Source organism: Hemibagrus wyckioides, linkage group LG17 (genome assembly GCF_019097595.1).
Source record: "Hemibagrus wyckioides isolate EC202008001 linkage group LG17, SWU_Hwy_1.0, whole genome shotgun sequence".
Lineage (NCBI taxonomy): Eukaryota > Metazoa > Chordata > Actinopteri > Siluriformes > Bagridae > Hemibagrus > Hemibagrus wyckioides.
The window spans coordinates 8,821,306-8,845,134 of NC_080726.1; the positions used below are offsets into that span (position 1 = coordinate 8,821,306).

General features: G+C 36.7%; 1 protein-coding gene across 5 annotated transcripts in view; it reads left to right on the forward strand.

Moving 5' to 3' along the window:
- gabbr1a (gamma-aminobutyric acid (GABA) B receptor, 1a) overlaps window positions 1-23,829 on the forward strand; it is a 47,757-nt gene that overhangs the window by 15,786 nt on the left and 8,142 nt on the right. For all 5 annotated transcript variants that reach the window (XR_009207003.1, XM_058413912.1, XM_058413910.1 and 2 more), the window contains 12 exons: window positions 8,778-8,912; window positions 10,377-10,547; window positions 12,285-12,386; window positions 12,907-12,972; window positions 13,571-13,762; window positions 14,237-14,482; window positions 14,730-14,793; window positions 15,261-15,338; window positions 18,991-19,141; window positions 21,128-21,260; window positions 21,393-21,509; window positions 22,674-22,781. Coding sequence is in view for 4 of the 5 variants with exons in the window: in XM_058413912.1 (XP_058269895.1) it covers window positions 8,778-8,912; window positions 10,377-10,547; window positions 12,285-12,386; window positions 12,907-12,972; window positions 13,571-13,762; window positions 14,237-14,482; window positions 14,730-14,793; window positions 15,261-15,338; window positions 18,991-19,141; window positions 21,128-21,260; window positions 21,393-21,509; window positions 22,674-22,781 (1,563 nt within the window). In the remaining variant the exon portion in view is untranslated. The remainder of the gene's footprint in view (window positions 1-8,777; window positions 8,913-10,376; window positions 10,548-12,284; window positions 12,387-12,906; window positions 12,973-13,570; window positions 13,763-14,236; window positions 14,483-14,729; window positions 14,794-15,260; window positions 15,339-18,990; window positions 19,142-21,127; window positions 21,261-21,392; window positions 21,510-22,673; window positions 22,782-23,829) is intronic.

The window sequence follows — 23,829 nt, forward strand, 5'->3', positions numbered from 1 at the left end:
TAAGGGAAAAAACCTTAATGCACACTTTTAAAAAAGTAGTGTGACATAATAACTTTATAGTTTTTGACAGTCAAACCTGAACCTTTTTCCTTTTGTCAGCCTAAAATGACAGATTTGGGTTGGATATTTTTTATAGAAGTTCATTTAAAAGCATCATCATAGAAAAGGAAAATCCAGTCTAACCTCTGCCCACCACATCTGTCACGCTTTACAGATTACAAGTCATTTCCTTGTACTGAGAAATGAAGAGAAAACCCATTAACTCAAATCCAACTTCCATTGAAAGTAAAGGCAATCAATAAATGCTTAAATTACGTGATACTTTACTCTTTACTGGTGATGCTTTACTGATTACTTGGGAGCTCATGCAGTTAATTAACTACTTCCCCTGTTCTGCCTGTATTTGTGAATAATAAACATGGAGGTTACACACAAGAATAAACTAGCCATATGGCACAATATGGGAAAATAAACTAAAGCTAGTCCAGTATTTTTTCTTCTTCTTTTTAATCCATGGCTGAAGCTCCCTGAGGATAGCTCTACACTTTCTCACTAGAAAAGACAAATAGTAGAGTCTGTTTTCCCCCAGCGCTATGCGTTTATCTTCTCATCCTTCTCATTTGGAGTCTGGAAGCTTGTGACAAGTTGAGGAGTTCAGCATACACAGACTTCTAACCTTTTAAATGTTTCCAGCACAAGCTTGTCAATCATATTAATAATAATAATAATAATAATAATAATAATAATAAGAAGAAGAAGAAGAAGAAGAATCAAAATGTGCTTTATTGCCAAGTATGCTCACACATACAAGGAATTTTTATGGAGCTGGAGAAAGACACCGAACATTAAATATAAACAGAGTAAATAATACAAATATGTATAGCTCAGGAGGTGTGAATTGTGTGTTCAGTACTGAGTTGAGATGAAATGTACACAAGCTATTACAGTATTGTATTTGCATGTAAAAATGTCATGTATGTATAGCACCACAGCACCATAATAATTCCTTGTATGTGTGAGCATACTTGGCAATAAAGCACACCTTTCTTCTGCTGCTGCTGCTTCTTCTTTTTGACAATTTGTTCTGGATATATATATATATATATATATATATATATATATATATATATATATATATGTATATATATATATATATATATATATATATATATATATATATTTACATTATATAAATGTACATAATGTTTATATGTTTTTATATATTTTTATTTTGCACTGTGGGTGTTCAGAGGTAGATTAATTGTTCATCATGTGAATGGCCTGGGGGCAGAAGCCGTTCTCGTGCTTGGATGTCCTGTTGCTTAGTGCTCTGTAGCACGGGCCAGAGAGTAAAAGTTCAAAGAGGGGGGTGGGCTGGGTGTGAGTGGTCCAGAGTGATTCAACCGTTTATTCCCTCTGTCTGGACGTGTATATATGCCCTTGCTGAATAAGTAAGAAATAAGACACAGCAGGAAGTGCTGTTATGGGAAATATTCAGCAGTAGGGTGGTCTGATGCTTTAGCATGTTAAAGTGCTAAAGTTGAATGTTTTTTTTTAACAGCACATCCAGAGGTGTGTTTTCCCCTTATACCACAGCAATTTGCCAACTGTTTACTTTTTTTCCTTGAATATGACACATCATATGCTTTATCATTTTAGACTACTTTTCATATTGTGGAGTGTCGAGGCAGTTGGTTCCTATTATTTTGTAGCAGCTATGAACAGTCATTCCCTCAACAGTCTCTCTCCTCTCTCTCTCTCTCTCTCTCTCTCCCTTACAAGACAAAAAAAACAGCTTGTCAAGTTACCAAGAAAATCCTCTGTCTTGAAGACTCTCCACTTTTGGAAAAATTGAAACTGACATCCAAGTCTGCTTCTATACATGTTACATAACCATCTTACAGAAAGCTTCATCATATTAATGATGATCGTTTTTTGTGGTTCAATAGCAACACATAGATACAATAGCATTAAAAACGAGCGCATTAACATAAACCTTGGGAAAATGAATTAGATTTGAGATTGTAACTGCACTGTGTATAACAGCGTAATGGTATTTATATTCCTTTAGGAGGGGTTTAATCCTAATTATCATTCTTTACTATAACGATTTTGGGGAATACCAAGCAGATTCTCCATAGAATAATAAACCTACAGTTATTATCAAGGTACTAAAGCTGGATATTTTTCCATTTCACTGTGATACACACCTCTTATAGTTGTGTGACTGCATCAATTGTTCGTGCTCATGGAGGAAAAAGAAAAATGAAAAACAGGAACCTAAAGAAAACCCATGTGAGAAACCATAATATTGAAACAAGAAATGTTTGCTGTGAACTTTAGAGAACAGGTACATTAATATTGCTTTAGGTCAGTAAACAGAGAGCGAGCTGTTTTGGAGTGGGATTGCAGCAGGTCTGCACTGGAATCACGCTCGGTAATGAAGAGCGAGGGAAAGGAAAGGAAAGTTGGCATGGCAACAGGCACCAATGAAAGCGCTGTGCACACAGAAGTGCATTTCTGTAAATCTTACATCAATAATATGAGGAGATACTTTTTTAGAGGCAGTTTAGTGTGTGGTGACAGGTAAAAGCTAATACATTCGTATTTCAGAGCAAACTGCATACTGTGGGCCCTGACTTCTGGAGCAAGGAGTCAGAGATTCTTCCATTTACATTTACACACTACACTGACTTACTGAATTACAAGTGAGCTGGAATACAATCCAAGCATGGAGCTGAACAGTTGAGGCTTAAAAGTCTTGTTTAAGAGTCCAACACTGGCTCTCTAAGAGGCTTGGATTTAAATTCATAACTTCAGCCAATTGCAAGCACAATACTTGAACTGCTTTATGATTACCTTATGGTACTCTGCAGAGTGAGCAATATAAATATAATATAAACCTAATCATGCTTTCTAAATAAAGCAAGTGAATAGGAATACTCTGAAAAATAAGTAAATGTCATAACTGGTGTATTTTACTGATGTAAATAATAATAAATCGCTTATCCTGAAGGTAAACTGGTGAAACATAACCACAGAAACAAACGGTAAGTTTAAAACATATATGAAATGCACAATTCTGAAATGAGAAAAAGAGCAACTGGCCAATAAAAGTGTTAAATATGCACTAAATTTACTCATGCATAGTAAAAGCTAGCTTTACACAAAGATAGTTGCTCGACTTATATATGTGTATCTTTATTATTTAAAGTTCACGGTGCATAGAATATATTTCTATTAAAAATATCAAGAAACAAACTTTTTAACACCTCCACTTTTTACCCTCTTTTGTGATAGAAAAATAGCAGCGGGAATCAAGGGGAAGGTGCACAGGACAGTGGTGAGACCGCCCATGCTGTATGGTTTAGAGACCGTGTCACTGAGGAAGAGGCAGGAGTCAGAGCTGGAGGTAGCAGAGCTGAAGATGTTGAGGTTCTCTTTCGGAGTGACACGGTTGGACAGGATTAGGAACGAGTAAATCGGAGGGACGGCTCATGTTGAATGTTTGGTGGATGAAGTTAGGGAGGCAAGATTAAGATGGTTTGGACATGTGTAGAGGAGGGAGAGTGAGTATATCGGTAGGAGAATGTTGGACATGGAGCTGCCAAGCAGGAGGCAAAGAGGAAGGCCAAAGAGGAGGTATATGGATGTAATAAACGAGGATATGAAGCTAGTGGGTCCAAGTGTTGAGGATGCAGGAGATAGGGATAGGTGGAGAGAGACGATTCGCTGTAGCCACCCCTGAAGGGAAAAGCCAAAAGAAGAAGAAGAAGAAGAAGAAGACTTTTTACCCTCTTTGAGAAATTGATATTATATCAGAGTGACTCAAATGAAAAATCTATTTTTTTTCTTAAGGGAAATCAAGACCCCAGTTAAGCACTGAAACATTTACGTTGAATGAATTCAAGATTATATTAAGATTATAAATCAAGACAATAAACTATGCAAAATACAATATATATATATATATATATATATATATATATATATATATATATATATATATATGTAATATATATATGTAATATATATATATATATATATATATATATATATATATATATATATATATATATATATATATATATATAATATATATAAAGGTTTTCATTTGGATTGTACATATACAATGTATATTATATGCGAAATTACATTTGGATATCAGGATTTGGCGTATTTTTTGTGACTTAAGAACATTCAACTGTCACATGTTTAATTCATTTTCAATTCCTTCTGTGTTTTCAAGTCCTTCTGAGCTCACGTCCGTGTCACTTTTCACAGTTCAATCAATCTGCACACTCGAATTCGGAGAAAAATACAAAAGGTGTTTATAAAACCATGTTTAAATTTGTAACTTTAAGCTCCAGAGTGCTTCAGGCCAGTGACATTTAAATGCATTTGGGTATGATATGATTTTTTTTGTCTGTCTTTGAGAGGGGACTGCTTCGTACTGAAACAAGATCATAATCTAAATAGCTTTTGGTGGCAGAACAGTAATTACAAACAAAATAAATTCAGATTTGATTTGGGCTTACTTTTAATTATTCTACAAAGGACTCGGGATACGTGAGTTGATTTGCTTAATCCTTTTCAAACAAGTAATTATCACGCATAGCAATGTCTCCACAGAGCATTACCGTCTCTCTAGTTTGTCAATTTAATATGACATTTGATTAGTGTTGAATAATGTCGTGCATGATGAGCCTAAGATCTGAGAGTAAAAACACAGATATTCACATAATATTTTGCATCGCTTCTTGTGAGTGTGTGGTGTCTCATCCTCACCAATAGATTATGCCTCTTGTTTGTTCAATTCTTCACTCCAAAGGTTCAATCAAACCTTAAAAACAGATTTTTCAGTCTCTCTATATATTTTTAGTCTCTATATAACACAGGTTATAGGCTATAGGCAATTGTAAATGTAACGTGCATCCAGTCAAAACCTTTTGACGATTGTTCACTGAAATGCTGTACTGTAGATCTCGGCAAATGCAATACCTCTCAAAAACAGTCTCATTAAGATGGAAGCAGTGGGCTGCTGATAAAATATTTCTCGCTGTAAAAGAAAATCTAAATTTTGTTTTAGACGCTTACTTATCTTGCTGCAGCCTCTTGAGTAAATGAGCAAATGTGTGTATAAAGTACTCCTGAGCATGACATTTTAATCATTGCATAATTCAAACAGTTTAAACAGTATTAAATAGTAAACAATATTCTGTGCAGAATAAACTATACATGAATAAAAAAATTGCCAGTGGCTGTGCACTATATCATCTTGCTATCCCTAAAAGCTAGCTGGCAAAGTTAAGCATTATAAACTCATTCTCATTTGTCAGAAATAGATATAATCCAAGTTCCTTTGTCATGTTTACTGGATTTTTTTAACAGCGTGTTTGCCATAACGGCAACAATTTTTGTTCATCATGGAATTAGCTGAGCTAGTAAGTACACCACTGATGACTTGGCTCAATAGCAACTCATTGACAGCATCGCTCATTGTATTTGTGTGTCCATGTTCTTAGTGATTTATGTAAAATTAACCTGTCAAAGTATACCAAAAGGATCAAAACTATTGGTTCACTGACGTTAATTAAGTATTAACGATATTAATTATCTGTTGATAGTATTGGTGTAATGCAGTCTCATGATGTGTATCCGTTTTGTGCATTAAATATTTGTATCTGTATTCATAATTAGACATTTTCATGGAATAGAGGCATGTGTGTGACTGTTTTAATCATATTAGTGTGTAACTAGTCACTTATTTTCAGATGAAAGTATTTACTTCTACTTCTCAATGACTCCTTTCTCCTTTATAAGAGCTCTATCTGATCACTTACCTGCATGAAAGTAAAAACACCTGCATGTGCAACTTTTTATTTCTTCATATGTAGTTCTACTTATGATCTATAAAGGACATACATAAGGCATATACACGAAAAATACATCCCTAACATCCTAATCCCTTACATAGATATTAATGAATTTGATCATTCAGATGGAATATTTAGTTTACAATAACAATATGTCTGAGCAAAGAGACTGTAATTTGTATGTAAATACAATTAAAAAGTCATTTAAAGGTAATTAAACCAAATAACAGAAAAATATCTCTTGACCAAGTATAAGGTATATGATTTATTAAGTTCATATGTTATTGATTGGAAATGTGTTATTAGTCTCTCTCTCTCTCTCTCTCTATCCCAGTTTGCTGTCATGCTTCTATCAAATCTCACACTTTGATCAATTATTAACCGAGATGAAAAGAGACAGGAGTATAGGTAGAGACAGAGAAAGAAAGAAAGAAAGAAAGAAAGAAAGAAAGAGAGATAGACATGAAGAGGTGCTTCTGAGCTTCTGTGTGTTTTAATTGGCAGCTGTTGTTCCCAGATTGCATTGGGTAGCATTACCATATCCAAATACATGCTTTATTCATGCACATCAGTGTTTCCTGCTAAGTATCAAAGCACTGAAATAACAAACCAATGCATGGAGCTGACAGCAGAGATACTATAGACACATACATAATTCATGTTGTGAAACTTTTAATCCAGACTTAACTCCATAACTCCTAAACAAGCAGGCTTTAAATAATGTCAGTTTGGACCAGTGTGTTATGTCTTTGGAAATTTCCAGAATTAAAAAAGCTTAAATAAATAGACGGAATATTATGTTGCACAGTTCATGACATAAATCTTGTGATATTTAAATGTAAAGAAACAAATGTGAGAAAGATACATGGTTCTCTAAATAGGCTAATGACCGAAATTTTACTTGTAAAAGTCTTGTTTCACACACACGTGTCTCTGCTTTGTGGTTGAAATGGGAAAATAAGCCAAAGTGTGATTTAATGCTGCGTTTATAGTCAACCTAGACAACCTTATTTAGAGCACTTGAGAGGCTATTTAAATATTTATTACCTCCTCATTATCAGACTTAACTAATGCATGTCATTACAACCCTGCATTATAAATAGGTGGTGTCACGTAGCAATGGCAACGATGGAGCCCGAACACAGCTGTTTGCTGCTCAGACTGTAGACTGACTGGGCTTAGACTGTGTGCTGAATAAAAAGTCTGCTCTCCAGAGAATTAGGAAGTGGGGAAAAGAGTGTTCTATGTTTTTCACCAATCTACAAAGTTATCGTGGGAAAAAAAAAGTATGACAGGTGCTGAAAAACATCGTAATAGAGATGTGAGATGAATTAAAAAAGTCCTGTTGACATTTTCTGCAGTGCTTGTGTGTGATATTGATTGACACAATGTAGAACTTGTACGAAAGGACACACAGAGAACACAAAACACATTGATGTCACATCTTTGATGTTTTGTAACACTTGGCAAGAGAGGCTAGGAGCTTGGATGCTGTGAGGATGATATTGGATCAGTATCAACCTATAAACAGAGCGCTGCTATCAGTATCATATTGAAATTGTTAGAATTGGGTCATCTCTGTCTGGTGATCAAGGAAAAACAGAGGACCAAATATGAGTCAATGAATGGTATAATTTTCACTGTGGATTTAAAGGAAACAGGATAGAAAATCTCTGATCTGAACACATGCATGAAAAGAAACAAAATTGGTGTTTAGAATTAAACACTGTGACCCAGGATCCTTAATAATCACCATTCCGATGTGTAATAATAACTTAGTGCTGTCCACGGAGATAGCCACCTTATTATTCGATGTGAGTCAGAGCCACTGTCGGGCCCTTGAGCCAAACCCTTAAAGGCTGCGTTTCTACAAGAACAAACTGCTGAAATCTCTACCAGAACGGAAAAGCACTTCTGGGGGAAACTGTCCTAAAAAGTCATTTTCTGAAGAAGTAGCTTGCTACCTATGAGGCAATTGACCAGGGACGTTTAATGCTGTGGAAATTGAAGCAGGTATTGGCACCGCTGCTGTGATGAAATGGACACATTTGAGAAACAGTTGAAGGCTTAACTACACATTTCACACTAGTGAGCGGTATTTTTTAAACCAAATAGATCAATTATTTTGTTGGCAGAGTATCACTGATTAGCGCTACTTTGCTATTATCAGATTATCAAAAAAACAGCAGCATTCTCCACTTTCTCAATGCTTGTTGTCATTTTGTTGGAGAAACAAAATGTGCTTTCACCTTACACCTGTTTATTAACCCCTTTCTTTTTCTTCGCATACATGTAGCTAAGAACAACATACGGAACCCAAACCAGTTTGTTCTGACCTGAATAATGGGATAAATGAAAATCATTTCCATTCTCATCAGTCCCTGGGGCACACACACACACACACACACACACACACACATATATATATATATATATATATATATATATATATATATATATATATATATATATATATATATATATATATTTCAGCTCTTCAAAGGCTTCCTTGAGAGCAATGGTTAATAGTTAATGTCTGGAGGCTAGCACAGTTTCATAAATATTCTTCCCAGACAAATGATTTTCAAATTGTTACATAGTTATGAAGTATTATAGGAGCGTAAAAGCTGCTAAATCATCAAACTGTGCTGGACTTAAGGCATACAAGAAATCACCTGGGCCAAAAACTACACAGTGTGTATGAGAGACGTGATGAGATTTAGATTGATCTGGGCAGAACCACTATAACTATTGCTTTTTATTTGAATTGTGTTAGGCAATTGTTGTTGAATTTGCAAGAATAAGACGATGTTAAAAGACCATAAACCCGAAATAAATTACAAATACAATATGTTTACCTTGTGTACCATTGTTCATACTGTATCTCTGTCTCTGTCTCAGTGTGACCCCGGGGAAGCCACGAAGCTCCTGTATGACCTCCTCTACACAGAGCCGATAAAAATCGTCCTGATGCCCGGATGCAGCTCTGTTTCTACACTAGTGGCTGAAGCAGCTCGCATGTGGAACCTCATAGTGGTGTGTTTCTCTTTATAAGCTCTGTTTATCTAGACCCATGCTAAGCCTCATGTAAGAGTAGATTAGACTCTTTATCTGGGACTGAATCTGTGAGGGATCAACTAGTCAACCGGTAATGAATTTTCTACAGCTCCTTTCTGCATCTCTTGTTGCAAATACAGTATATAATAACATTTAGATAAGTTATAGCATTATTATCAGTGTTCATTTAAATGTGAACTATATATTGCTGTAGTAGTGTTGGACACATGGATCCCAAAAGCTGATACAGTTTCTTATTATTATGTCTTTACTCAGTGGACCAAAAAAAAAATATTGGCGAGAGAACAAGCAGAGAATGTTGAAGACTAAATTGCAGAGAATGAGAAGTGCGAAAGAGATTAAGTTAAAATTAATTGCTTTCTCTCTATGGGCACCCACTGAGTTTTGAATTAGTAAGTCATTTTCAAGTAATTTCCTGAAATCTGTTTTGTGGTACAACATAGAAATATGCCATGAATTTTCTCATTAATGCCTCACATCCTTGCAGATCTTAAGGATGCCTCATACTGTATACATTATATTATTGCAGATTTCTCCTCAGTGAATTAGTTTGGCACATTATTATCAGCAAAAGTTAAGCTGAGGCAATACGAAAGCAAGGCATCCAGGTGACAGGACTGTCTCAGCTCCGGTGCTGCTGATACATTGACTTTTAAAATCCTTAACTCAGTTACAGTTTCCCGTGGAATATAATTAGCGTCAAAACGGCATGCTGTGGTGAGTGAGTATCGGTGTACTGTATGCTAAACAATGGAGTTGCAAAGTGAATTATTTATTAAGGCATTAGTTTGAATGAGTTTGTCACATTTTTATCAATGAAAGTTTGGCTCATGCATTATTCAGGCAATAGAAGAGTCAAGCGTGTAGTTTTGAAACGGTGACAGCAGAGTGTCTCGCTTTTTCTGCTGCTGATACATTGACTTTTAAAATTCACAACTCGGTTACAGTTCCCCGTGGAATATAATTAACGTCAAACCCACATCTTGTGGCGAGCGACTATCGGTGTACTGTATGCCAGACAAAGTAGTCAGGCAGTGAATTATTTATTAAGGCATGAGAAAACATCTGGTCACTCTGCGTTGACATTAATCAACTCTTACAGTATGTTGAAAGAGGGACACCATACACAGACACAGGGTTATTGTCTGAGCTGTTTCCTTTTCTGCCATGGCCATGCAGGCAGATTTGCTACACTAAATTTCCCATGTATGAATGATGGTATAAATGAGTGAATGTGCATGGTGCCATCTTTGGTGAATTCTCCTGACTCCTGCCCAGTTTTCCCATGATATGCTCGTGATCCACCGTGACCCTGACCTGAATAAAGTGCTTACTGAAGATGAATATGGTTGTAATGTTGCAGCCCTGAAATCCAAATCTGCATCATGCTATGCCTTAACCAGTACATTTCCCTTCGACTAGTTCTCCTATGGCTCCAGCTCTCCAGCACTGTCCAACAGGCAGCGGTTCCCGACATTCTTCCGCACACATCCCTCTGCGACGCTGCATAACCCAACACGCGTGCGCCTCTTCCAGAAGTGGAATTGGAACAAGATCGCCACCATCCAGCAAACAACAGAAGTCTTCACTTCGGTCAGCCTCCAAAGACAGTTCACATTAAAAGATTTTCTTAAAAAAAAAAATATATATATATATATTCCTAATCCAAGTCTGATACTTTGCTATTTGTCACTGAATAGGAAATATTGCAGTAAAGCAGGCTATTGTGAGCTGAAAATCTTAGCAAGTAAAAAATATCATGAATTCTGGCAAATATATCTATTTTTCATCATGAGATTACCATGAAACAGATTGTATATTATTAGGACTGCATTACTAATTCAATGTTTGAAATTGTCGTATTCTATTGGTTGATAATTTTGCTTATTTGAAGCGTTTATTTCCTAGTAAGAAAATCTTTCAGGAATCATTTGAATGTTGAACCCACCTCACATATAGAGACATGTATATAAAAGACTAATCTTTTCAAAGGTACCATTAAAGCAAAGCATTCAGTAATTCACAATTATTCAGTATCTGCTACAGTTTATTTAGGGAAATGAAGAGATAATGTGTTTACAAGAGTAGGAAATCAGGATCTGCCAGCAGCTCTTGAGAACAGAACATTTAGCAAGGAAAAGAAGTTGGCTTTATGCTAATTAGCTGGCTAGCTGGCTTGCAGCTTTAACTAGGCAAAAATAGCTAATGTAATTATAGCTATACCAATGTAATTCTAGAAAGGATTGATGGTTGAGGGGCCATGAGCAGAAGGTTTTATTAACAGAGCCAAAACAAACCAAAAGCCATTAATCAGGGAGTGTTCAAACACAGAAGATGCACGATACTACTATATCATCCAGAGGGCAAATCCAGACGACTTATCAATGGGGAATACACATGGCAAGGTTAACACATGGCAATAGCAGAGTAAACACAGCTCAGGATGTACATGAATGCTGAGAATGGTATGATTTCACAAGGTTTAAAGTATATTGATGTATAGTATAGTGTAGTACATTTGTATAATGCAATACTCGGAAGTATCACAGAAGTTATGAGCTAGCAGCTAGGCTAAAAACTCAAGAGAGCGTGACCTCTGATAGCAAGGAGGTGTAATGTCCTGGTCTGAATATAATTTAACCCAAATACATGTTTATTTGGGATAAAACATTTGGCAGGTTAAGTGCATATTCTAGCTAGTTTTGAAGTATTGTTTAGCAGATGTTCTTTTCTGGTTGGTGGACAGGAGGAAACAATGCTAGTGACCTGAATATCAACAACCTACTTAAGTCACATGTCCACCAAGCAGTAAAAGGTTAAAAATAAAACAAATAGGGTGGACACATCTGCTCGGAACAGGAGCCAGGGTTACTGTTTTGTCCACCTCTGTGTTGGAGAAAAAGTACTTTTAAAAAAGCCTGTAGCATTTTGTTTCTATTTTAAAGAGTGTGCTGAGGCCACAGGGCCGACGGAGGATCATTCGTCAAAATCTTGGTTGTGAATATTACCTGAGTCATAAATCTTTCCAGCACTGGTCTAATTCTCCCATCTCTCCCTTTCCGTACACCTTTATTATTTTTTAATAATTTCCTACTTTCCAGTCTCCTCCTCTTACATTAAGCTGTCATGCGTCTTTCCTGTTAGCTCTTCTTGCTTTTCAGCTCTTTTTCCACTGAATCCTACTTTTTTTTTAATGCAATTTGTCTCCACCTCTCATATTTTCCATACTGGACATCTCTGGCTGCTATTTTATATTAATTTGATCTCAACATTTTATAATACTTTACCCACTGTGCGCTCTCCTTCCCTGTTCCCTCTCTCCCCTCTCAGACACTGGATGATCTGGAGCAGCGGGTGAAGGAAGCTGGAATAGAGATAAGCGTGAGACAGAGTTTCCTCACTGATCCCGCCGTGGCTGTCAAGAACTTGAAGGTACTTTGATGAAAAATTTAGCAGCCTTCACTTCCTCATGGTGCGCCGTGCAGTTAACCAGCCTGAAGATGATGGAGCACATGAAAACATTATGTGAAATAAATCAACACTCTCAGAATCTCAGGAGCCTCAGATCAAGTGACAGCTCGCATGTCATATCTGTGGTCCGGGGCTAAACTGACAGGAGATGATGAGCACACACCCTTTTTATTGCAGCACTGTTATTACATAAAAAGCCCATGAGAATTACACTGCCTCCCAACAAGGTGCAAGCATTCCTCCATTTCAACAGCACTGTACGGTACACAGTGCAGTATGTTAAGGACTTCTGTCAGAAATGAGTGTCAGAGAAGATGTAACAGGACTGTAATACTTTTTTTTTTATGCGATGGAAATTTGCAGTGTGTAAATATAATTGTGTGATGTCATAATTTGCAAACACAGTGTATATAAACATGAGACACTGTGTGAGAGACTATATTGTTTGTTTTCTTAAAATATTAATTCTTTTATTGTCCAGCGTCAAGATGCCAGGATCATTGTTGGCCTTTTCTATGAGACCGAAGCAAGAAAAGTCTTTTGTGAGGCAAGTTATAAACATTTTCATGAATATTCATGAATACTATGAATTATATACTATGAATTAGCCTTTGCTATACAAACAAAAATCTAAAATCTAAAATCTTAATTAGAACAAGCCCATTCAGTATAAACCTGTGATTTGTCATCTGGAATTTTCTGACCAATCAGATTAGAGAATTTACCGGCGCTGTGGTATAAATGTTTATAACCCAGCTCTATAGAAACATGTACTGTTTATTGTACATCATCATATTGTGCCATACAGTGTCTAGTAAAGTACATAAAGTAGATTGCCCCAATTAAGCATAATAGCATATTGTATAACTTCTTTTATAACTTGTATATATACATAACTATATAAAGTATTTCTGGAGCTCATGTCATAATTCTTTCAACATGTAGTCAGTTTGGGTTTATTATATGCATTACAGCTGTTATAAACAATACCAGGGTTCTGTACTTATACCTCCTCTTTACTTATGTTTCATTTAAGCGCACTACAGTTATATCAATGTTATGCTACTCCACAGAAACATAGATCACACACAATAAAATAATAATTTTTCATCCTCTCTCTCTCTCTCTCTCTCTCTCTCTGGCAGGTGTATAAGGAGAAACTCTATGGAAAGAAGTATGTCTGGTTTCTTATTGGCTGGTATGCAGACAACTGGTTTAAAATCAAAGACCCAGCCATTAACTGTACTATGGAGCAGATGACAGAAGCTGTAGAGGGACATGTCACTACAGAGATCGTCATGCTGAATCCTGAGACTGTCCGTGGTGCTTCCAACCTGGTGGGTGAAATAATTCTGACACTGTTATATGTAAGATTAAGAAGGTGTCATTTAGCCAGATGCAAAGTAACTAAAGAAGTGTGGGAAATGAAACATTTTTAGATAAAAGGTATTAAATCCTGGTAAAATATAGTTTGAATACAGCAGAACATTATAAAGGTATATAAAGTAGCTGGAAGTTATACTCCTGATGGTACATTTTCATTGTCTGTATCTTGGGGGAACAAGATATTGTTGTGTTTAATGAAGGAACCATTAAAAGCATGAGCCAGTGCTTTTAAATGCTAAATATATTCAGGTGTCATTGTAACATCTGCTTCCAACGTAAAGTTTATAAGTCCTACATCGTCAGTACTTACAGTAGCATTGTTAAAGTATTGCTCCAAGTATCCCTGCTGTTGAGCTTCTGATTATTGCTGTGTTCCACTCCCAACCACTTTGATACTTAAATTCAGTCCTGTGATATCTGTTTAGACTTCCCAGGAGTTTCTGGCTCAGCTCATGTCTCGTCTCGGTGGGAAGAACCCTGAGGAGACAGGGGGTTTTCAAGAGGCTCCCTTGGCATATGATGCAGTGTGGGCTCTCGCTTTGGCTCTTAATAAGACGGTTGCACCGCTACGAGCTAAAGGAAGAAGACTGGAGGACTTTAATTACAACAACCAGGACATCACAGCTGAGATATATCGAGCTCTTAATACCAGCTCATTTGAAGGAGTCTCAGTGAGTAAAACATGGCAGCATTAGATACAGACAAACATTTGAAAGATCTCAGAAACAAGATATATTTAGTTGTAGTAAATGTGGCGCACAGTATCTGTAAAAGATGAACCATTATATTAGGAGGCCGAGTGAAGTAATTGTAAGGTTCTGAATATTATACTTGAACACAGGAGGATAATTTAAATATATCTTTCCTATATCTACACATTTCTTTGCTTGTAAATGCTCATATCCATGTCTCTCTCAGGGCCATGTAGTCTTCGATGCTCAGGGATCCCGAATGGCTTGGACACTAATAGAACAACTGCAAGGTATAATCTTATTGTCAGTTCTGTCTGTTATGTCAAAATAACCTTCGAAACTTTGCTTCAGTTAAAATAAACACCAAAATTAGATTTCTTAAAAAGTCTTTTCTCCATTAAATAGCATCAGCCTACAGACTATTTAGCTAGCATTTATTAAGCAGCTGTAATAAGGATTATATGCGCATTTGTCCCATTGCTTAATTTCCATAATTATCTATTGTTTCCAAATGCATTGACTCTGGATTTAAGCCTCATTATTTTTGTAAATGACTATTTTGTAAATGAATGTTTTGTTGAGGATGAATGAATCTCTTTTTCTTAAAGAAATTAAAATCTACTTAAAGAAGAGCATTATTTCATGCCATCCACAATCACTAATAGGATGACTTTGGGGGCCAAACTGAGTATTTTCTTTTCTGCCCTTTGAGACCTCTTATCTGAGTCTTTACCAGCTTCACTGTTTAATTTTGAAGGTGGGAGTTACAAGAAGATTGGATACTATGACAGCACAAAAGGCAATCTTTCGTGGTACGGAAATGACAAGTGGATAGGTGAGACAGATTGATTCTTTTCTCCTCCGTCTAGACAACTGTCGCCAGCTTTGTCCATTTCATTCAGTCTTCCTGTCCATTCGCTTATGTTCATCATGATTGAAGATTACTCCTATTGATTTTTTTTAGCTGCTGCTTCACTGTTTAATATGTCACTAGGACATAACTGCTCTTTGTGCCTTTTGCGGTTTTAAACGCAGAGAGAAAGCTGAAATGCAAGAGATGTAATCTATAGTGTCCTAAATGTGAACTGTTGACGAACTGAACACTGGATTGACATTTTGTGGTTTTTAAAATCAATGTTAAGTATGGCTGAGCCTTGTTTTCTGGATTATAGCGATTATAGATACTTGAGCTCTGCTTGACCAAATCAGCATCCATCTCTATTGTTCTGCTATAAAGGAGAACAAGGTTCTTGGAAATATACATTTTTTATGTAGTCAAAACTAAACAGAAAGTCTTAAAAAGGAAATGCATTTTTTCCACCAGGAAATGTGCAGGAGACCAGCAGGGGGAGGGGGGGGGCATGTTTATTTCTAATTAAATATTAAAAAACTATATATTCATTTTTAGAAATCAGCAGTAGTGAGCATTTCTTTAACATTGTGTGGAACTCAGGGATTTTTGCATTATGTGTTTAAGTCATTGTCACTGAAACCCCCTAAGCTGGAAAGTCATGATTCATAAATGCCAAGCCTGGATTGTAAACTACAACCACAGCAAAATGCTAAATTACTGAATATTAAATAATGATTAAACCTTAATAACCTTCCAATTACATTTCAAATTGCCTTGACTGTTGAAAGCTGATTTAAATGCCCCATGTGTATTTCTGAATTTCTTCTTCCTCCATATACTTAGGATGCTATTTACATGCTCAGCCACCCCCATGAGTCAAACTCGATTGAAGCTCTAATCAATCCTCCATGCCCTGGTCTCGTTGAGCAAGAAGGTTTTGGCAGCATGACGTTAGTGAAGTGACATTGCTTGGTATCAGAGGAGGAAAGTGACCGGAGAATACACTTCAGATTGTTACACTTCAGGATTAAGGCCAGTCAAAACTGTAAAAGTAAAATAAAAACAGCTCCAGTACGATTCTTCAAATACATTGTGGGTAGGTTTTATTTTGGCATGTATTTTTGATTTTATTTTATTATGTTATGTTAGGACGGACAAATAGACTAATAAAATGTTCAGCATTTTTAGTAATTACTATATTCAGCAAACAATTCAACAAGTCATGAGATTAGAATAAGCTGATGCTAAAGTTTATTTTAGTGTAGTAAATAGGAGTTCCAACTTTAGGCAACGTCTGACGCTTGCTCTTTTAGGGAACTTTTTTTTTTTTTTTTTACCCACCAATTGCACGTAATTGCAGTAATCTTTATCCTGACGTGTGACCAATTTATTTACAGCTCACTTTCTTCACGCCTACAAAATCAGTCCATGCTCTTGCTTAAAAAATGCGAAACAGAGGCAGAATACAAATAGCCCAGAAACTCTCAGGGTTCTCTGTCGCTTAATAGAGGCTTTAGGATTTAATTAGCATTAGGCTGATTGTGCTCTTCTCAAGTTAATCTCTGCCTGCTAGCTTTTTAAAGAGGATAAAATGTTACAATTGACCCCAAACTTAGAGTAAAAACTTTGAGATGAACTCATTTAGAATTTCCCTGTGCGTGTCTGCAACATATTGCCTGCTCATGCTCTCTTAGCTCCTGCACGGTAGCCCCTGACAACCGCTCGAGCATGTCTTTCCTTTCCAAATAGCTTTGGCAACTGTTGTGAAGTGGGGTCTCCATGGCAACAAGCCGTCCCGATTCTTAGATCAAGGACGAAGGAAGGTTTTAGTGTGTAAATGCGTCAAATGACAGCACACTTGAGCTGACACCCACACTCGTCGTTTTGAATGCGTGGCCCACGTACGCGTTTTTCTATCTTTATGGGGACCTTTCATTAAGATAATGATTACTGTAGATAATTAATGCGGTGCCTGCACCTTAACCCTAAGCCTTTGGTTTTAGTTTCAAACAAAAGTAAAACAAAGGCACATCTGTGTGAGGACATATTACATTATCCCTGTCATTTGGTCCTTTTTGGTACTCACTGAGGGCTAAATGTATGTGTACACACACACACATTTAGCAACACTGGGGCGTGCACTGGTGAGCACAGTGACAGGAAGTCAGTGTAGATCCATCTGCACCCTGACATTATGAAAAGAATCAAAATGAACGTGGATGTCGTGACACTCCATGGCACCTGGGATCTAACAGGGACACATGGCCGTCACGCTGTGTGCTCTGTTCTCCATAACAACTTGTGCTATTTGGACAAAAAAAAAAAAGACGTTTGTTTGAGTAAAATCTTTCACCCAGTGAGGCTTAAATTCCAGCCTATTTATTAGTAGAAGCACAGTGCTTATTATTCTGACTTTAGCACAAGGGTTGTCAAACTCCTGGAGGAACATTACCTTGCAGAGATTTGTATATTTCTAACACACCAAATGCCGCCCAGGAAGCGTTGGGGAGATGTTAATGAGTGGAATCTGGTGTATTAAATGAAATAAAAAGTAAACTCTACAGTGCTGCCACTCTCCAGGCCTGGAGCCTGACACCCTGGGTATATAAAACATAATGGTTGCAAATAAATAACAGCAGGAATTCTCACTGTGGAGTTGATTATTTTCCTGTAACTGTGCTGTTCTGCTTATACCACAGCAATTTGCCCACAATTACACATTCTTAGTTATCAAAACCAACACTTTAGTGTATTTTAATAGGTTTGTAGTTACAGTGTTGTGGAAAGTCTGTGCTTGCTGTGGCTGTAGCTCTAAATAGTAGTTCCCTTAACAGCCTTTTTTCTTCCTTGATGTAAATAGGACAACAATTTGTGATGTTTCTGCCCTGCAGACATTCCTGCATTGAAAAACTTTCTATTTTTATTGCTAAAAAAACACTGAAACTGGAGACTCCTTCTATAAAAATTAAACAAAAGATTCTCTTGCATGCATCCCATCCTAGGAACATTTTTATTTGTTACATAATAACCCCTATAGTTGGATATTATTTATCTAGTGTCTGTTATACAGGTTCCTGTGAATTGATTGTTAATGTAAACGTATTACAACATGCGCAGGCGACTTTACTTCAAATAACCAGTCAAATATTGATGATCTGGTGTCATTCAAAAAGTGGGACTATGTGTTGAGCTTGTGAAGGACCAGTACACACCATATGCTTGTTCACGGGGATATGTCATATGCGTTGCTTCATCTCATTAGGTCCTTTATGTACTGAATGATGGGGCAATTTTAACCCGGCACTTATCGGTCATTTAGCTGATTTTAACTTAATGTTGCTGAAACTGCACAGCTACATTAAACTTCATATCTGAAAAGTACAAATGAGAGTATTTATGCTGCAATCTTCTCCTCCTCCTACTTCCGCAGATATCTGTTATGGTGTCAAACAACTTTATTTCCTCACCCATGCTCTTCTACTGACTAATTTTGAGTGTGTTCCTGTGTTTTGACCTTTGAAGTCTTTATCATAAACGCATTTCCATCATTTTGTTCTGCACTCCTACTCTTTCCCTTCGAGTCCTTTATATCCTCCACTTTTCCCCCACTGACCTATTTATCTGCACTTTGCAGGCGGAGACCCTCCAAGAGATCAGACAGTGGTGTTAGAAGAGGTTCGCTTCCTTTCCCAGAAGCTGTTTGTTTCTGTATCTGTGTTTGCTGGCTTGGGAATCATCCTGGGTATCGTTTGTCTCACATTCAACATCTACAACAGCAACATCCGGTAATCACTCAGTACAGATGTGTGTAGTGTAATTAGGTTCTGTTTAATCTCGGAGCTCGGGATATAAATGAATTCGACTCAGTTTAGATTCTGAGCTCAGGCTATTTATTCTGTGTCTATTTATTCTGTGGTTACTGAGAAACTACTCAGTAACTCTTTCAAACTTCTCATATCCTGTGGTGTGTTTACTCTGGCCAGGAGTGGAGTCCAACCTTTTGTTAAAGGGCTACATGTAGTGTTGAAATCAATCTAATCTATTAAAAAAAGTTAAGAAAACTTTCCCAGTCAGACTTTTCACACAGTGTTATGTGCAGGACATGTGCAGTTTCTTTTGTATGGAGTCTAAACTTATGATTTAACCTAGAATATACATAATATAAAAACATTCTCATGACATATTTATGGACTTTTCTCTCATTTCTATATATCATTGCCAATTGCATTCATAATAGCACGGTGGCTTAGTGGTTAGCACTGTTGCCTCACAGCAAGAAGGTCCTGGGTTTGAATCCCGGGGTCGAATAGGCTGGGGCCTTTCTGTGTGCAGTTGGCATGTTCTCCCCGCGCTTGCGTGGGTTTACTCTGGGTACTCTGGTTTTCTCCCACAGTCCGAAAACATGTACATTAGGTTGATTGGTAATTCTAAATTGCCCATAGGAGTGAGTGTGAGGTTAGGTTGGATAGGTAGGTCTATGTGTGGCCCTGTGATGGACTGGCGACCTGTCCAGGGTGTACCCCTGCCTTTCGCCCTATGTGCGCTGGGATAGGCTCCAGCAGACCCCCGTGACCCTAGGAATAAGTGGGTATAGACAATGAATGAATGAATGAATTAATATACATAATGAAAATAGCACTGGCATGAAATTTAAGCTACGTGGAGCTAGCTTTATTCTACCTTTTAATCTACTATAAATCATGTAATGTTTCAGTGTCTATAAAGGATCACATTCCGGTAGCTGAGGGTTTGCAACATGCGAACATGCACAATTATACACGAACAATTATCAATCAAATATTGGCTATTATAATTCATTATAAATTGATTATCAGAAAAATAGACAAAAAATTGTATCTAAAAATAAGGAATATTTTTAAACAGTACAGAATATTTTTTTTTAAATGTATTAAAAAAACATTAGAATTTATTTTATTAAAATGTATTTGATTTATATTCATTATTAGTCTAGCAATGCGACTTGCTCATAACTCATAACTTTTAACATAACCATCTATACTTGATAATCATTTGCAAATGAACAGTAGATAGACCAACTCCAGATTCAAAACAAAGCTGATTTAGAGGCTGCTAAATTAAATCATATTGCATTTCAGCAGATTCAGTCACACATCAAATCAATGCTTTATGAATTGAAATTGGTTTGTGGTGTGAGGAAACCTGAGGCGTCACCCTTACTTATTTGGGGCTATCTTTATTAAAGCTAAATGTCTGGTTTTTGTTTTGTTTAATTAGACCATGTTAATTTCATGTAAAATATGAATACTCTGAAATATTGTTTTAAACATGAACTCTCTGGACAAAAAAATAGTCATATCCATCAGTGACAGTGTCTTGTTTATATAAACAGCATTGCATGAAACCAGCCAGACAGAGGATTGTGCAGAATATGTGAAGAGACAGTGTATTGCAAAATACTGTTGCAAAAGAGATTGGGATAGTATTGGGACTAGTAATATAGTCTGAACATGAAATAACCCCGAAGTAGAAACCACACATTGCGCAGCTAGTGGGTTAAAATTAACTGGAACTCTCTCTTACATGACTGGATTGATGCAAAGGAAATGTATTAGGCAGGAAATGACACATATGATTTGCTTGTCTGGAGATCTTATATAAGTACCTTATGAAGTGCTTATGTATAATGTTTTGAATGGATCAAATAGATCCTTCATATTAAGTGTAGTTGATAGAGTGCCAAAATAAAAAAAACAAAACAAGGCATTAAAATGCAGCATGTGTGTTAACAGGTACATCCAGAACTCTCAGCCGTACCTGAATAACATTACAGCCGTGGGTTGTGTACTTGCCCTGGCTGCTGTTTTTCCACTGGGCATAGACGGGCTTCATGTACACAGATCTCGGTTTCCTGTAGTGTGTCAGGTAATGGGGTGAATGTATTGCTATTTTCCTCTTCAACCTTCAACCTGCTATGTGCTTAGTACCCTGTTATATCTGTCTCAAAGAAATGCATTACTTTCACCTTTTGCATCCACACGTTATCTGTTCCTGTAGTTCCGCCTGTGGCTGCTGGGGCTGGGGTTCAGCTTGGCTTACGGCAGCATGTTCACTAAGATTTGGTGGGTTCATACAGTGTTCACTAAGAAGGATGAGAAAAAAGAGAAGAGGAAGGTAAGTGGTGGAATGTTATATAAAATAGTGTATTAAATAACTGTGGCAAAAAGCAACATATAAATGGAGATCATTTGGACATACATAAACTCTACAAAAAAACGTATGAGTGTATGTTAAGATTTGTTGAAAATCTGAGAATATTCACTTATTTCTCCCTCACAGCTCATGAATGCAAGTGTAATATCGCTCTCATATCACAGCACACTTAACAAGTTTTTTTTCTCTGAGTAGCATGCTTTCACTCAATTATACTACACTTCACACTTCCATTCACTGCTTCTCCACTACACACACACACACACACACACACTGCATACAGTACTTGCATCAGCATGTGTTTTCTGTGATCAAAAAATAAAATGAAAAGGACTATATAGTTATGTAATCAATTCAATTGTGAAGGGCTAATGAAAAACCAGCTCAGACCGGTTGTGCAATATTACTGAATTTGGATGAGTATTAAAATTCTTTGTGGAGATCTGACCTTTGAGGCCTTTATTGTTGAAGCTTTTGCCATGACAAAACAGATTTACTCTCAACTCTCTTGATTTTCATGCTACAGCAGTGGAGCATACTGAAGTCATTTTAGAAATGAATGGGAAAGTCACATGTTCAGCGAGGATGTATAAATGGGTCTGGAAAAAAAAAGTCATTTGGTGCACTACATGTACACTGGGAGGAAAGAGCATGTGTAACACCGCTCAATAGAACACTGCTGAAGCAGTGTGATGGCCTGGAGGAAGCTAGTAGCGCTGGATTAATGGAGGGTGAAACAGACATTACCCTGCATTTTAGTACATTTGATTTTCTCCAAGTTGGTTGATAGCTGGTATACACTTTCAACAGATTCAATAAGATTCAACTGAATCAAGAAGAATCCTTTACCATAAGCTCTTCTAAGACCCACTGCCGGGTTTAGACTTAAATTCTTCACTCATAAATATTCACCTCTCCTGTTGGATTTCCTGAATAATGCATAGAAGAAGCTGATTCATATGGTCCAAGAGAAACAACTGAATAATCAGCTGGGAAGTTAATGAGTTTTTTTTTTTGTTGTTGTTTTTTTAAATATGTTGTAACTATTATAGCCCAGCTATGACTTGCTGTAGTTTTGAACAAACATTATTATAGATGATGTTTCGGTGTTTTTCTTTCTCACAGCATCTGGAACCCTGGAAGCTCTATGCAACAGTAGGAGTTTTACTGGCCATTGATGTCCTGTCTCTGATGATCTGGCAGATTGTTGACCCTCTGCGTCTTACTTTAGAGGTGCTTCAATTTTATTTCTAAAAAATTTAGAATTATATTAAAAACCGCTGTAATAATATTGTGAGAAGCAACAATGCAAGCAGGTCAGATCTTACGTTCCATGCATTTGTTGTGTTACGTTAAAATTAATATACATGTGTATAGATTGACCCTCAGACATTTGAGTAATTACTTTACCATTAATAACAGTAATTTAACTACTTGGGTAATTACTACACAGATTAATATTTTATACCTCCACCACTGATACAAGTAATCAAAATAATTGTGTAACTCTACAAGTGAGCACCGTCTTTATTATTAACAGTGAATAAAGAAAGGTAGCTTTAGCTAGCTAACTAAACAAATGGTTATTGGTGTAGTAGCTTGTTAGGTTTGCTAGCCGGCAGATCATATATGTTACTAGCTGCATTGGTTTCTACCTTGTACATTATCCTGAACATTGCAGTTCTACAGGTATAGTGAGATGCAAAAGTCTGAGACCTTGTTAAAAACCTGGGATTTAAAAGAAAAAAAATTTTTAAATGGAAATTAATAAAAAGTTTTAGAATTTTGAAAAACAGGAAATGTGCATTTATCATCCTGACTTTGCACTGTTCGAAATGTTACACAATTTCTAGGTCACTATTTAAACATAAGAAAATTGATATGTAAATATTGACCTGAATTGATGAGGAAATATTGATGTTAACTTCTATGTACAAAAGAAGAGATCAGTGGTGGTTCTGGCTTTCTTGGTGCCATCAGACATGATATTAAACCCCCTTCAAATCCCTCACCCAGATTTTTTGATGGTGTTCTTTAAGCTTGATCAATGCGATCAAAGTGTTCACATGCACATGGTTTAAAGATGTCATGGAAGTTAGCATTTAAGAACATTTTTCAAGTGTTTAATTAATGATTCACGATTAGGGATTAATCTGTTATTGAGGGCCTGATTTTTGTCCTAAACATTTATTGTTTGCTCAACGGCATATAGTATTCACAGCATTGCTGCTGCCTCTCTTATTTAGCTAGCTAGTTATGTGTTTTTTCTGAGCATGTGACA